Source organism: Eptatretus burgeri, chromosome 10, assembly GCF_056783735.1.
Source record: "Eptatretus burgeri isolate ZD-2024b chromosome 10, Ebu_testis_v1, whole genome shotgun sequence".
Taxonomy (NCBI): Eukaryota; Metazoa; Chordata; class Myxini; order Myxiniformes; family Myxinidae; genus Eptatretus; species Eptatretus burgeri.
Genome location: NC_140970.1, coordinates 53159698 through 53176520, shown reverse-complemented (window position 1 = coordinate 53176520; position 16823 = coordinate 53159698). Strand labels below are relative to the sequence as shown.

The window sequence follows — 16823 nt, the reverse complement described above, 5'->3', positions numbered from 1 at the left end:
CATAGATAAATAACCGGTTTCCTGTATTACCAACACATATATGTCGAACTGCTTTCCTGTATTACCAACACATAGATGGTAGAACCGTTTTTCTGTATTACCAACAGATAGATGTCGAACCAGTTTCCTGTATTACCGACGCATACATGTCGAACCATTTTCCTGATTACCAACACATAGATAAATAACCGGTTTCCTGTATTACCAACACATAGATGGTAGAACCGTTTACTTGTATTACCAACACATCGATATCGAACCGTTTTCCTGCAGGACCAACACATACATGTCGAACCATTTTCCTGGATGACCAACACATAGATGTCGAACCAGTTTCCTGTATTGCTGAGACATAGATGAAGAATCGTTTTCCTGTATTTCCAACAAATAGATGGAAGAACCATTTTCCTGTATTACCAACACATAGATATAGAACCAGTTTCCTAAATTACCAACACATAGATATAGAACCGGTTTCCTGTATTTTCCAACACATAGATGTCAAACCGGTTTCTTGTTTTCCCAAGACAGAGATGTTCAACCGTTTTTCTGTATGACCAACACATAGATGGTACAACCGGTTTCCTGCATGACCAACACATATATGCCGAACCAGTTTCCTGTATTACCAACACATAGTTGGTAGAATAGAATATATATATTGTTGGGGGTCGGGTGAGAAGACCACGAGGTAAGGTGGGGGAAGCTATGTCGGTTCCCACCAGAATCCCCGGAATTGTAGGCCGTCGCACATGGATATTTCTGTGAGGCGGCAGGTCGTTTAACCGACCGTGGACGCAAAAAACTCAACGCGTGACCGAGGGTCCTCCCGTCTATGGGTTAATGGGGTTACCTAATTAATCACGTGATTGAATTACCGGGGAACACCCCCTCGGTACGTCTTGTCCGAACCAGATTGCATCACTTTTCCGGATCGGATGCAGCCGAGCGACACTGCCAAGGACATACCGGCTAAAAGGAACGGATCTTTGGGAATAAAGTCCCGGCAAAAGTAGGATTCGGACCATGCTGGATCAATGGAAGAAAAGGCAAAAATGAGCAGGGAACATTCCTAATAATAATAATTTATTTACAAGCAGGCGAGGAAAGATATGTGGCACAGTGAATAGTTTTATTGTTGTTGTGTGTAATGCAGGGATAGAAAGAAGCGTGGTGCGACAATAAACAGGCAACTTACAAATGGGGACACACAGCAGCCTTAACGCAAAAATAATAACAATAAAAATAACGATCTTCTGCAGTCTTACTTAAGCAGACAGTTGCCAGGACACTCACATGCGCGCGCACGCGCGCGCACACACACACACAACCCGATGAAGAGGGAGTTTAGAACCAGGAATTGGCCACCGTAAAGGAGGAACTTGAGTCGAGAAGGGGGCGGAGTCCAGAGTGCAAGGGTGGAGTAGTAGGCAGGTGGGGTCGGCGTCGTATGGGCGGAGACGAGGAGCAGGAGGCGGGTCGTGGCAGTGTCGATGAGGCGAGGAGAGAGAGAGGTGGAGAAACTCAAAAAGCAAGAGGCAAGAGGGAGACGGAGGAACTTCTCCAACCTTTATAGGATTTGCAGCTTGGAGGGGGGAGGGGCCACCCCGAATCGTAACGTCATTACGTGAATCGGGCGCTCCGATTGGCCCTGACCCCTCACGTGGCCCACCAGCTTGGGCCGGAAACCGCCTCACTTCATTTCCGGCAAGGCAATCCAGACAGCGTTACACTGTAACGACACGAAAAACGTACAACATCAAAAACAAAGGATATAGTTGATTAATCAATTCAAAATTCGTTCTGAAATTGAAAAGTGGGTATTTTCCATCGAAAATACCCATGTTTAGCGATAAATCCATACAGCCATCATGTGTCACTGTTTTGACCTCATATTCGATATCAGCGACCCTGAAAACATAAGAAATGACATATCACATGCCCTAGTAAGCCATAATTATCAAATTTTACCTGAAAATGGGTAAATTTGTCGGCCATTTTGAATTTTTGCATTTTACCAACCTAAGACATCATCCTTTGTCAAAAAGTTAAACGGATTCGTGATCAGCGTGAAATTTGGCCATCAGAAACACTCCTTTCAAAAAAAGTATGGTTGTATGCCCAACCCTAGTTATACTGTTGAAGAGCATCTTGGCGATCAGAAAATAATACAGACCAAGGTTGCAGAGCAATACTGACATGAAAATGCTGCACCTTTGGAATGTCGTCGATATATTCACGGAACTGAGAAGTGATTGATTTTTTTTATTTTTTTTTTACACATAGGCAAAACTCCTGGAAGAGCGAGAACACAGAACATATTAGGACGCAACATAATAAAAGGAAGAGCAGGAGGAGAAGGGTGGAAATGCCAACAGCAGGGTGGACAGAGAAAATAGACGGAGACAGACAAACAATGGGATGCGGGTAATGATGAGGGGTAGGGGAGAATGCAAGCAGTGCCGGCTACAGGCTATAATCAGCAGGGGGGCATTCATTTTTCCAAAGGGGGCACTTTATTTTTCAGCACCCCTATATATAGCAAGCAAATCCTCACCTATACAATAAACAACACAGTGAAAGTGCTTTGAAAAAGGCTACAAGTATAGGCTACTACAATTATGCACCAACAACAAATAAAATTATAGCATTATAATGTCTTTAATGTCATGTCACCATCTCCACGGCAGGAGCGAAAAAAAAAAAAAAAGGTACTGCGCACAAAACAGGCCTTCACTTATAATGACTTCACATAATAGATAGACCTACTGTAGTGTGCACATAACACTATAATTAGCTAGGTTAACATTAGTCTAGTACTGTAGTTCAGTTGACACCTTAACAAAACGATAACTATACAGAAAAAAGCAACATACTGTGGAAACACGACCGCACCGACTGCACCGAGTCGGAAACACAATCCGACTCGGTGCAGTGCCAGTGTACCTTTTATTATTGCATTTTCATTAAACTATTAATTAATTTGAAAATGTATATATTTATAATAATTACAAAGAACATAAAAAGAACATATATATATTTAGCACCTGTAAAACATTAAAATAATGGTGGGGTAGGGTACTGCTGGCCAATCTGGACTGGGGGGGCACAAAGTCTAATCTGGGTGGGCATTGCCCCCCCCAATGCCCCCCTCCCATGGGGCCGACACTGAATGCAAGGGGTGGACAAGTCTGGAGATGGCGATGGTTCACGAGCAATATACACGGTTCGCCTTTTTTATTTTTTGACCTTCGAGGGGACACCCACGGGCAAACTGCCGGGAATCGAGAAAAACGTAAATGATGAAAGTTGTAGTATTCGAAGAGCACTACTTGCATACCAACTTTCATTCGAAACAGTTGAAACCCCTAGGAGCTCGATGCCCAATTTATTGATTTTTTTGACATTTTCTAAGTTTGTGACCTTGTGACCTTGACCTTGGGATGAAAATGAAAAATCGAGCTCTGTGGGGCTATGCAGGTGCCATTGGGCTAACCAAATATCGAAACCCCTGCCAGATTCGACAAACCCCCTCGGAGAAGATGTAACTTTAGATCGGCTACCCCCCAAAAAACATGTTTTTTGGGCGTGGCTCCACCCATAATGGGTGTAGCATGCCCATTCTCAGGAAAACTCAACTACATCATGATATAAACCTCCCACCAAAATTTTATCAGGATCAGATCAAAACCCACGGAGCTATGCTCGGGACAGACAGACAGACAGACAGACAGACACACACCCATAACGAATATAGTGGTCACTTACTGACTCGTGAACCAACAAGGTTGATACAGAAGGAAAGTTTTGGTCGGCATGGGGATGGTTTAAAGGATGTAGAAAATATCATGGTTTTGAATGTGGGATGATCCGAGATGGTGGTGAACAGCTGTTTTGTAGACATTAGCTAACTTATCACTCTCAGCCACCATTACTATTAACACATCTCTCCAGAAAAAAATAGATGGGGGGGGGGGGTCAAAGGAGGCAGGGTAGGTTGCCAAAACAAAGTATTTCCAATGAAAAGAGAATAGTACTAGTTGGGAATTTGGTTGGGTTGGTTGGGAATTTCTATAAAAATCAACTTTCATTGAAAAAATATGAGCGATACAAATCGGAATATACGTAGTATCTCTCACATTTATGAACCTACATTCTTTAATACAGGGTGATCCATAAAGGCCTGGACAACTTTGGTTATTAATTCATTTAGTTCCATAAATGATACGATACCCTATATTTTAAATGATACAGAAACTCATAAAGTTTCTTTATTTTCAGATCTGGTGGTTTAAAGTGAAAGAAAATGGCAGCTCCACAGGAGAAAGCTCAGTGCGTCAAGTGGTTCATCGAGACGAGATCCGACATGCAAGTTCTACATAATTTCCGTACAAGGTATGGAAGGAATCCGCCATCGCGGACTAGTATCAGAGTGGTACGAGGGGTTTAAGGAGACTATAAGTTGTCAGAAACTGAAAAGTACCGGTCGACCAAGCACAAGTGCAGCAGACGTGTGAATCATTTCAACAACGTCCCAGAAAATCAATTTGACATGCATCCAGAGAACTGTGACTACCAACCACCACTGGACACAGGATTTTGCATAAACGAGTGAAGCTTTCTGCCTATAAGGTGCAGATTCTGTGGGAACTCAAACCAAATGACGGACCCAAACGCAAGGCGTTTGCCTTGGAAATGCTTAGTCGGATGCAGGATGACGAAGATTGCCTGAAAAAGGTCATGCTCAAAGACGAAGCTTGCTTTCATGTATGGGGGAAGATAAACCGGCACAATTTGAGGATCTGGGGCTCTTAAAACACCCACATGGTCATTGAACACATGTGCGACAGTCCAAAGGTCAATGTGTGGTGTGGCCTTCTCCATGACCGCTTGGTGGGGCCGTTTTTCCTTGCCGAGAATACAGTGACCTTGCCGAGAAGTATTCGCCTTCCCACATATTGAAGACCCGTCACCCGATATCATTTTTCAACAGGCTGACACTCCCCCTCATTGGGCCTTTGTTGTTCGAGCCGTCCTGAGTAAAAAAATTCCAGGTTACTGGATTGGCTGAGATGGATCAACTGCCTGGCCCCCATGATCACCAGACATAGCCCCCTTGATTTTTTTTCTGTGGGGGTTTGTCAAAAAATGTTGTCTACAACACCAAGGTGGCAACCCTGCAGGATCTTCGTTCTCGTATCACAGCTACATGTGCATTGGTGGACGCAAACATGTTGAGCCGAATATGGCAAGAACTCGTGTACCGCCTTAATGTCCTGCACGTGACAAACGGAGCTTACATTGAAGTGTATTGATGGTGTGAACAAAAGTCTATGAGTTTCTGTATCATATAAACCAAAGGGAATCATTGTATCATTTTTGGTTCTAAATATATGAACAACCAAAGTTGTCCGGATCTTTTTGGAACATCCTGTATATCATATTGATTTATACATTGTTTCATAATGTCCCTGTAATTTATGTTAAAGTACACTTTTCTCGTGTCATTGTGCTGTTTGTAATAGATGTATAAGCTCTTTTATGATGCTTATAAAATTTAAAGAAAAGGAATAAAAACAATTGGGTGATCAAAACTTCTTTTTTTTTGTAGGTCGGTGATGAGCAAGGTAAAAGACATGAGATCTGATACTGACTGCAACGATTAATTCCATAACCTCTTCTCATTACTAGGGGAATATTTAACTGACAATGATTCAAAATCGGTAATTTGCTTCTTTTTTTTTCAATTGTACTTATCTTGTATATTTTATGAAAATATTTTTCATTCCCTATCATCATCATTGCCTCCCTTCCCTACCCTATCTATCACAACAGGACTGTTCGTCTGGCATCCTTTACTTATGAGTCTTGCGGTAAGTTTAAATCCTTTTGGTAAAAGTTGTATGGCCAAAAAAATAGGATGTCTTTTCTTTTTTCTCTCCTTTTTGGTTTCATTCGATACCTACATAATGTAGATATGATACTTGTTATGCAGATAGCTCTGAAAATTGGTACACTTATCGGTGGTACCTTGCCCAAAGTTTCTGCCGAATTTTATTGCTGGTGTTAGTTATGCTACTTGAGTTGATTATTTTTTTCACACTCAATGACTACGAGATGTGAATTTTTTTTTGATTCAGTTCCTTGCAGTATCTACTTCTAAAAAGTCATTTAAAATTGATATTACTCATTGATATTTGAGTTACCACAGGCAAAATGAATAGCACAGGTTTGTGTACTTTTACCCTGAATCAATCTTCATCATGATCTAATTGGCATAATTGACTTGTTTTTAAGGCTGGCCATTACATCAATGATAATATGTCATTTCACTCTGTTTCATCTCAATGAAAGTACTTTATTGTCTTAAATATGCAGAAGAGCTGAGCTATATTGAAAAAAGGTTACCTTTTTCATCAGCACTCTCCTTTGCAGGCTCTGTGTGGTTGGTATCAACAGGAGCACCTTCTGGGCTCATTCGAAGTGCCTGCTGCTTCCAGCCATTCAATAAGTTGTCATTATGTTCATGCAATAAAAGCGCTTATTGCAGTCGAGGCTTTTTTGTACAGTAGAGGAGCTGGAACACTGAACGAATCAGGATATAACAGAACAAAAATAACATTTAGAAAGAGCGTGGGGGAGGGGAGGTAGAGCTGGGAAAGGAGAAGGCTCTCTACAACCCCGTCAAACTTACTCACAGCAGGGTAGAGGGATACATTAGATGCAGACTTGGAGAAATGAGGGCAAGGGGTGAACAAGATGGATACAGCTGCAAAGTCTCAATCCCAGAAATGGAAGGAGAGACTCGAAACCTGGAAAGGGGTGGCCTTAGGTGCGTGGGTGTGGGGGGGGGGGGTGATGGGAGTAGAAAACATCATAGTTATGGATGGTGGATGACCTGAGATGGTGGTGAACAGCTGCCTTGGAGCCCTGGAAGGAAGGATGAGATTGAGAAGACCGAGGACATTGGTTCCACAGGTGGAATGAATGATGGTAGGTGAGCATTAAGGCTGGATTTTGGGAGTTTTACCGCAAGAAGGTTACTGGGACATGGCATGTACCCTCCAGAAACTTTGGGGAGAGGGACAGAGCACAGAAAGGGCAGAGGGTGCAAGACCAGAAAGCAGAGGGTAGAAGAGGGAGACCACTGATGTTCAATTTGAAAGTGATAGGCCCTTAGACTCCACTTCATCGTAGGAGATTCCAGTGATTTTTTTTTAAGGCCTTTATTTCTACTGAGTAAGGTGTAGGCAGAGGGGCCAGCCCCTGAGTGACTGAACTTCTCCAAGAGAATTATTAAGAAAGTAGATTGGGGGGGGGGGGGGGGTTCAAGATGGTCCTTTCAGAGAAATTGTGTGAGATTTGTCAGGATTGAAAGACATATTCCAAGTGTCTGACCAGCTCATAATTGTATTGAGGTCTGCAGAGAGGGGTGATCCGACTGCCTGATTATCAAAACTCAAAAGGATGAGGGATGTTATGACAAAGGGTGGTATCATCAGCAAAGAGATAAAGAGGATTTTTCAGTCAGAGAGACCGTTGGTGAAGATTAGGAATAGGATGGAGCCAAGAACACTGTCTTGGGACACACCATCCTTGACAGGGAGAGGAGATTAAAGTATTCTATTGAGAGTCACACATTGGCTACGTGTGTTGAGGAAGTCAGCAACCTAAGGATGGAGTTGGCTTTGGACGGCATAGGCAGAGTGTTTGGCGAGCATGCGGGATGCCAGACTGTGTTAAAAGCTCGAGATGCATCAAGAGAGTTGACACTGAACTCATGTCTAACATTGAGGGCCTCCTTCCATTGTTGGGGGGGGGGGAATTAAAAGTATTTTTTGTAACAAAATGTTCTGGCCCCTTGCTCTTGTCAAATAAATTTCTAAGTCATCCTGTACATTTGAACATTTATTTAACAAACAACATAAAGAAATACATACAAACACATACATATGCGCATATGGAGGACCTGGACTCAGACTTGCTCCAGATCTCTGAAATACATGGAGAATTTTAGTTCCTTATATAGTTTTCAGTGAGACGTAGTATTTTTTACTTTTTCAGATGCTGGCACCAACTTTGTTTGGATATCTTGGCATCCTCCAGGTGAAGCTTATCTTCGGCCTTCATGCAGCCCAGCTTGACCTGGTTGAATGGTTGTAACATATATTTCAAATCCAGACGTGTTGATCCTCTCCCGGCACAGAAAAACGCACAGAATGCTAGAATGACGTCAAACTTCAACTCTTTTAGGCATTTTGATAAATTTCTCGTTAAAAGTCAGTCTGCTTCTCCCAGACTGGGAAAATATATTATCTTGAAGCAATTAGAGCTCAGTGAATACATCTGGACATTTTACAAGACCAACATTCTTAGTTGAGTTGGAATGACATTCCTCTATCCAGCTTGCTGGTACCTTATATTTATCATGTCATAAAACCCCTTCGTAAGTAAAATATTATTTAAATCATAGACAATTATTTTTTACTGAAAAAGGTCGGCATGCTCATTACATTTTTTAATAGTCAGGTCGATCTTTCCATACAAAGGAAAGATATGATTATGTTTAATAAAAATAAAAATAGATACATGTTCAAGCACATAGAATCATATCATATTTGAGTACATTTCTATTTCACATTTAATACATTTATTTCGATATCAAGTTTTAATTATCAGCATTTTATTATTGCTTTTATCACCCTCAAACCCATTATGCGAATTTCAGAGAAAATACATCAAAACTCTGCAGTTGTAACAATGGACGATGAAGTTCCATACCATGTGACCACAAGTGGCAAATCATCAGTTATTATTCAGGAAAGTTGATTTAATCACTAACTATAAAGTTGATTTGTTTACTCAATTATTGAATTGCTATTGGGTTAACAATTCAATGGATACTTGTCAAATTTTGTAAGACCGAAGGAGGTTCCTGATTATGGCAGCTTTCTAGCAATACGTTGATGTCGAACACATGAATCCTAGTGAAATGCGATCATTTCCTGAATGACTTCTCAGTCCAACTTTTTGCTATTACGGTACTCCCCTCCCTCCCCCACCCAACCACCAAAAAACAACTTTGTGCTTTTCTTCGTCCTATTAAAATCTTGCTTCAATAAAAAGGCCATTAACGCCTCTTTTGTAATGTAGAACATTTCTTCTAAATATTTAAGAATCCTGTTATCGCTGAGTGCTGACCTTGAATGAAATGGGATTTAGCATTTTCAGCATTTTATCCCATGTTCACCGAAGACAATCCAGTAAGTTTAACGTCTCATCACAGAAAATATTGTTTGTGCGTGTGTGTTTGTGTGCTTAAGGAAGTAACTCATTACAAAAGAGGTTTTAATATATATATATGTATATGTATATGTATATATATATATATATATATATATATATATATGTATATGTATATGTATATGTATATATATATGTATATATATATGTATATGTATATGTATATATATATATATATATATATATATATATATATATGTATATGTATATGTATATGTATATATATATATGTATATGTATATATATATATATATATATATATGTATATGTATATGTGTATATATATATATGTATATGTGTATATATATATATGTATATGTGCATATATATATGTATATGTAAATGTGAATATATATATATAAGTATAAGTATATGTGTATATATATATATATATATATAAATATCTATATGTAACAATATCTATGTATGTATATGTATAAAAATCAATATGTATATGTATATATATATATATATATATATATATATATATATATATATATATATATACATATATATATATATATATATGTATATATATATTGTTGTGGTTACCAAATTCGCAAACCACCATTCAGGCCCCTTAGGTGAGGTATCTCGGCAAGTACATGTGTAGTTAGGCCCAAACCCGTTGTCTAGTGGGAATACATGTCATTTATACGTGCTGCGACTCTTCAGGATAGCCGTTTTTCTTTTACTATCTTTATTTTGGACCAACCGCCATGATCACAACCACAACATCAACCACCGACCACAACCACCGCTTCACCACAACCGCCACGACCTTCACGCACACCTCACAACCGTAGCATCGCCACCGTTCTTGCCCCGCTGTGGGTACCGGTGTTGGACTCATGCAGAACGCGCGTCGAACAGCGTGTACAAAATCACGGATTTTGTGCTTCAAAAACGGATCAAAAACGACACACGCCCACTTTTTGCCGTCCAATCGGTGAGCGAGGGGCGATTTGGCCCCGCCTCCAGAACGATCGATATATGCAAATTTGTGGATCAAAAGCCTTCACGCCCACTTTTTCTCGGCCAATGGGGAGCGAGGTGAAAGGTCAAAGGGAGGGGGTCAAAGGCGGTTACGGGGGATAAAAGGTCGGAGAGTCAAGAACGAGAGAGTCAGCAGAACGGGAACGAAAGAGTCAGCAGAACGGGAACGAAAGAGTCAGCAGAACGAGGTCGGAGAGTCAAGAAGAGGAGAGTCGGAAGCAGAGGGTCAAGACTTCGCGGGCGGTGGAGCTGCTCGTCGTGTGCGTTGGAGTCGGAACGGAGGGGACGGAGCTGTGGAAAGGCGGCGACACCAGACGAGGGGGTGCTCGCGCCGTGCAGGAAGCTGCACCCGAGGGGGGCCGACAGCGCGACCTGGCCGAGGTGGAGACGCTCGTCGCACATAATAAAGATCCTCTATACCCCGAGCATCAGCAACCCCCTCCTGTTTCCCCCCGCGCTGAGATAGTGCGACCAAGGGGGCCCCGTTCCCACCCCCTACCAGGCACTGTCCACGAGGCCCCCAGGTTGGGCGCCCATCCCCGCTCCGCGTCTCATCACCAGACGGGTAGGCCCGACCCGGTCTCGGCCTCAGGCCTGCCCCATTCTTGGGGGATTTCTTTTCCTTGGTTTTGGGTATGTGTTGTCGGCGCCGTCTGTGAAGTAGAATTGTATAAGTGTTGCCGTGTGCTCGGTAGTCGGTATTAGCTCTGCACTGTGTTTTCACTTTTATGTTTGCTTTTGTGTAAAATGGAATTGTGTTTTCTTTTTTGTGTGCATTTGGTGGAATTGTATTTGTGTGCTTCCCGTGTGCCGAGAATAAATGTGCTTTTATTGTTGAACTGTTCTCCCGCTTCGCTTCGTCTTTTCCTCCATTGAATCCCCATCTTGCTTCACGTAAAGGGTTGGTAGTGGGCTGAATACGCCCGATAATTAATCGAACCGTCGAGGTCGACGATAACACCGCCGGTTATTCTGATAGTACGGAATGGGTCGCTAAGTGGCCCGTGTCCGAAGTCGACCTGCGGCGAGGTGCGATCGCCCGGTCTACCCTCCGCGTGGGTACTTAGGTAGTTCAATTTGGCGAGCAACCCTATCCCCACGCGGGGGCTGATTGGCCTCGATCGCGGTGAGACCGAAGGTCCACCCGTGACTGGTTCCCGCGCAGTCCGAGAGGGTCACGACTGGATTGTCCGTCCGGTGGGCGACGTGCCGCGATTCGAGCCACGTGGCCGCCGCACGCCGGCGGGCGCGAAGACCGCAACACTGGTGTCAGGAGTGGGATACAAATTCACGCCCTCGCGGCACTGGTATCGGAGAACAGGAAAACGGGCTGTCCTGTCTCCGGCCAAATTCACGGGAATCGGTCCAGGGGTGAGAGAAGCGACCCCGATTCCCTCCAAATTACGAGCGAGCAAATTAACCCTTCACGAGAAGCAAGATGGCGTCTCAAGGCGAGCGGGAGCCGGGGGTATTAGAAATGGATGTAGAATGTGTAGGATCCATGGTCCAGGATGGAATCCCCGAGCAGGAAATGTTGATTGTGCAGGAACACGGACTCGCCCAACTGAACCCAGGGCCCGAGGTGGGTGCGGCAGCGGCCGCGGTGTATGACGCCTCCCCCCTCTCCACCAAGACCCTTCCCAACCCTTGCCGAAACGGCTCAGCTGAGTGCATCCAACATGGTCAGCTATAGCCATGCTGGCGGCAATGAACAAACAAATGAATGAAGTGAAAACGACGATGGATACAAATACAAATGAAATGAAAGGCATGAACAAACAAATGAACGAAAAGATGGATACAAATACAAATGAAGTGAAAACGACGATGGATGCGAATACACAGCAAATGAGGGAAGAAATGAAAGAGCTGCGGGGTGAGACGCAGAACATGGGCCGAAGCCTGCAGGCGGGCATGGAGGTGGTGACCGGGGAGGGAAACATGGCGGCTCCACGTGTGGGGAGCAAAACGAGCTGGGTGGGGGTGCAACGGCTTGACAGGCCCGCGGTGGAGGCGGGTGAAAAAATAATTCGTGGAACGTGTTGGGCGAGGGTCGTGACGATGACCGAAAGGGAAAAATTAAATGGGGAGACCAAAACGTGTGAGACGAGACACGAGGTGACAACAACGGAAATAATAGTTGAGACAAGGGAGGTAAAGGGTGAAGAGTTGGCAGAGACACGGGAGACAGAAAAAATAGAGGAGAGACTGCACGGTGAGGACGGGGTAAGTGACGTACACACACACACGGAGGTAGTGGAGGACAATGGGGGTGAGCTCGCGGAGCGTGTAGGGACCCGGTGCGAGCAGCGGGATGGCCTCCTCCAGGAACGAGGGGAGGGAGTATGCCCCCTTGAGGCGAGTCACGACCAGGTGAGTTCGGTCGTGTTTTGCGAGGTTGAGGGGACGAGTGCTGTGGACGGGTGCACGGAGAGCTTGGGGGGTATAGAGGCCCCGGAGACCCTTGTGGGGACACGAATCCCCAGTGTAGTTGTCCCTGTGTGTGTGGTGCAAGGCGTGAGTGCGTCCCCGTGTGTGGAAGCGACCCCGTGTGTGAGTGGTGTGGTGGCGATGGTGCCGGAGTACGTGCTTCCCAGCACGCCGTGTGTGGATGAGGCACGGAGTGTGGATGAGGCACCGCGGGTTAGTGCCCCCGCGTGTGTGGATGAGGCACCGTGTGTGAGTGTCGCCATGTGTGTGAATGAGGCACCGCGGGTGAGTGCCCTCGCGTGTGTGGATGAGGCACGGAGTGTGGATGAGGCACCGCGGGTGAGTGCCCCCGCGTGTGTGAGTGAGGGGCCGTGTGTGGATGAGGAACCGCGGTTGAGTGCCCCCGCGTGTGTGGATGAGGCACGGAGTGCGAGTGAGGCACCGCGGGTGAGTGCCCCCGCACGCGTGAGTGAACGGCCGTGTGCAAGGTCGCTGTGTGCAAGGGAGACCGTGTGTGTGAGAGAGCGGTCTGAGAGGGAGATGTGGGTTGGCATGCGGGAGCACGCAGCCGCGTCTCCCGTGTGAATGTGATGGAGTGGACTGTGTGCGCTCGTAACACGCAGGTGTGCGTGCTGGAATGGAGACGACGACGGCGACAGAGGAGAGAAAGCCGAGTAGCGGCTGTAGTTGTTTCGAGGACCGTGCCGGGTTCACCCAGCAGTGAGCACGCGGTTCGTGCTGTGCAACGCACGAGACCACCACGTGCTCGCTTGCGAGAGTGAAGTCCCGGTCCGGAAACGCCAGCGGTGGATTTGCCGATCCCGCGGACGGACAAAGTTTAGGCAGGTAAACGGATTTGGACCGGACGGGTTCTCCACGCGATCGTGTGTGTTAAGCTCCAACGGGCAAAGCACATGTGTTCGCGTGGGGAACCCCTCGAGACGTGTGGCTTGTGTTTTTTTTATGGGCAAGACGGTGACGTCATGGCTGCACGTGTGGTTGGAATCCGGCAGGAGGGGTATCTCTGCCGGATGGTACCGTCCAAGGAGGGACGAGGAACACGTGCAGCTGCATGACGTCACGGGCAGGTGTAAAGTGCGCGAGCTCTGAGTTGCCGCGCAGGTGCTGCGCATGAAAAAAAAAAAAAAAAAAAAAAACAAGCCTCGCTTTCGGGTGCACAGGATTCCTGGGCAAGGGGTGAAAGACCCCCTTACCTGGGCACAGGATGAAAACTAGTTAGGGGGAAGGGTTAGCTTAGCTAGACCGACTTCATGGGGCAGGGGTAAGTCCTCATGGAGTCCGTGGAATGGATTAGTTAGAGGGATTGTAGCCAGATTTAGGTTGGGAAATAAAATTATTGATTTATTTGGAGACATGGACAGACTTGTGAATGTGTAGAGGGGACGTAGTTTAGCTACGTAGCGTTAAAAGGAACGTGCTGTAGTTTAAGGGACGACGTGGGAGCACGAGTTAGTTAGGGGATGTAGTTAGAAGGATGGCAGAGTTCAGCGGTGTGTGTGTTGAAGAGTTGTGAGTTGAGAGGTGAGTACATGTTGAGTGAGTGAGGCCAGCGGGTCTGTGTGTGTGGAGCGAATGGGGAATGCATGGTGCGATGAGTGATTGGGGGGAGGAGTGACTCCCGCCCAAGGGACCCCGGGGTCAGTGTAGAGTGAGTTAGCTGGGTTAGTCAAATTGAAAAATGGAGGTCGTTTTGTTGTTGGTGGAAAGTAGGCTCGAGACCCATTTGGAGGGGTGCAGGAGCCCTGTTGACGGGCTTGGGAGCGTGGCTGCGAAAGTTGAGTATCGCTGAGTGGGTACCCCGGGCACCAGGCTAGTCGGCCGCGGTAGGCCAAGGGCCCATGGGGGGCCGGGATAGAGTAGTGGGCACGGGTGCGCCTGCTTGGTGCGGGGCCCGGGGCGCCATTAGCCGCGTGGGCAGTGCAGTGGGCACGGGTGACCCTCGGAAAGGGGCCCGGGAGGCCGGCCTGCCACGTGTGCGTTTCAGGGGAGGTGCCATGGGGGCACTCCCCGGTGTTAGGGAGCTGGTAGGCTCGGAGGCAGTGTAGTGCCCGGGGTGCCATAGCGGGAGAATCGGCAGAGGGTCGTGCCTGCCAAAGGGAGCCACGTGTCCCAGCCAGAGACCGTGTGAGGGCACGGAGAGAAAATTGGGGGCGAGGCCCGAAATTGTGAGGACACCAACACAGGCGACGGGGAATCTGGGTTGTTAGAACCAATAGTTTAAGCGAGAGGCGCTTGTTGAAAGCCCCGGGGTAGTTTAACAGTTAAATGGTTAGGTAGATTAGGAGATGTACCCCTCCGCACCATCCATCCCTCGTTGTCGCTAGGGGCCGCTGGACCCACTTGGTGTTAAGATCGCCGAACTCTGGGGAGGCCATTCTGAGGCTTCGTTGGGCCTCGACACAGGACGTTAGCTCTCCTTGTCTCTTCCTCCGGGAAGCGAACGTAGGGGTTGGGAGTAGGCTAGGTGACAGAATAGGTTAGCCGAACAAGGACGATAAAGGGGGTTAGGGGACGATTTATAGTGGGGAAGTAAAAATAAAAACAACAAAAAAAAATAAGTTGGGGCTAAATTGGGGTTTGACAAATTAAGGGAGTGGGTATGTACAGTGACAGGCAAAGGCGATAGGTGGGAGGGAGACAGGTAGGTAGGTCCGAGCCCGCCTTCCAAGTGGCCAGCACCACCGCACTCCCTCCACCAACCTTCACTGAACGGCAAAGGCTGGCCAACTTCATCGGCTGGCCGTGTTTTGCTGCAAGGCAGAGGCCGGCGAACTTCATCGGCAGTTGTTGTTGTGCTGCAAGGCCTGTACCGGCCAGTTCATCGGCTGGCCGTGTTTGCTTCAAGGCCTGTGCCGGCCAGTTCATCTGCCCGCTATGTTTGCCTGCAGCGGCCTTCTTCTGCGGGCTGTGTTTGCCTGCTCACCTTTGCCATGCCATGCCCACTGCCCCTGTTCACCAGCCCCCGTTCAATTTTTGCTTTGCCCCCCCCCCCCCTGTTCATTTCCATGTGCGCCAGGATCCGCAAGGCAACAGTTTGCAAGCTGCAAGAACTGCCCTGTTGGCAGCTACAACACGGGCCTGCAGTGGCAGCCCGTGCACCGTGTTTTGCGTCCATCCATTCATGCATCCATTCGTTGTGCTCATTGCGTGTGCCACTTGAGCTGGCACGGAGACTGCGTTGTGCAGCCCAAGCACCGTTGTGGTTCACTGAGTTCAGTTCAAAAGGGAAGGCCTTGGACTGCGTGTGAGCAGCCAGCCACGTTCCCTGTCACCTGCATTGTTTGAGCCAGAGACTGCATGTGGGCAGCCTGGCTCCCTGCTAACTGCTTTCTTTTGCAGAGTTCAATGATCCTGGGCCATGGTTTAGTGTAAGATTTGTAAGTTAAGGTAAGATGTACTGTACATATGAGTGCGCCCCCGGCATGTTTGTCTTAGCGCCGGCAATTTTATTTAAGTCGTCCGTGTGAGTGAGTTTGTTTAGATAGTTACGCAGCCCTTAGGTTATTTATTTTGGGGACACGAATACCATGAATGTCGCACTCAGGGATCCGTAGGTAAAATGTACTAGGGGAAAACTACACATGATGGCACACGAAAATTTGACGACTCGGGACGAGTCTGTAAAAAGGGGAGGGGGTAGTGTTGTGGTTACCAAATTCGCAAACCACCATTCAGGCCCCTTAGGTGAGGTATCTCGGCAAGTACATGTGTAGTTAGGCCCAAACCCGTTGTCTAGTGGGAATACATGTCATTTATACGTGCTGCGACTCTTCAGGATAGCCGTTTTTCTTTTACTATCTTTATTTTGGACCAACCGCCATGATCACAACCACAACATCAACCACCGACCACAACCACCGCTTCACCACAACCGCCACGACCTTCACGCACACCTCACAACCGTAGCATCGCCACCGTTCTTGCCCCGCTGTGGGTACCGGTGTTGGACTCATGCAGAACGCGCGTCGAACAGCGTGTACAAAATCACGGATTTTGTGCTTCAAAAACGGATCAAAAACGACACACGCCCACTTTTTGCCGTCCAATCGGTGAGCGAGGGGCGATTTGGCCCC

At 46.6% G+C, this 16823-nt stretch overlaps 1 protein-coding gene across 2 annotated transcripts in view; it reads left to right on the top strand.

The window, feature by feature from the left end:
* LOC147018584 (transmembrane reductase CYB561D2-like) overlaps positions 1–16823 on the top strand; it is a 39739-nt gene that overhangs the window by 1366 nt on the left and 21550 nt on the right. Inside the window, exons 2-3 of one of the 2 annotated variants that reach the window (XM_085898375.1) lie at positions 5836–5873; positions 8065–8106. In XM_085898375.1, the coding sequence (XP_085754501.1) occupies positions 5836–5873; positions 8065–8106 (80 nt within the window). The remainder of the gene's footprint in view (positions 1–5835; positions 5874–8064; positions 8107–16823) is intronic. The other variant, XM_085898376.1, reaches the window with a different exon arrangement.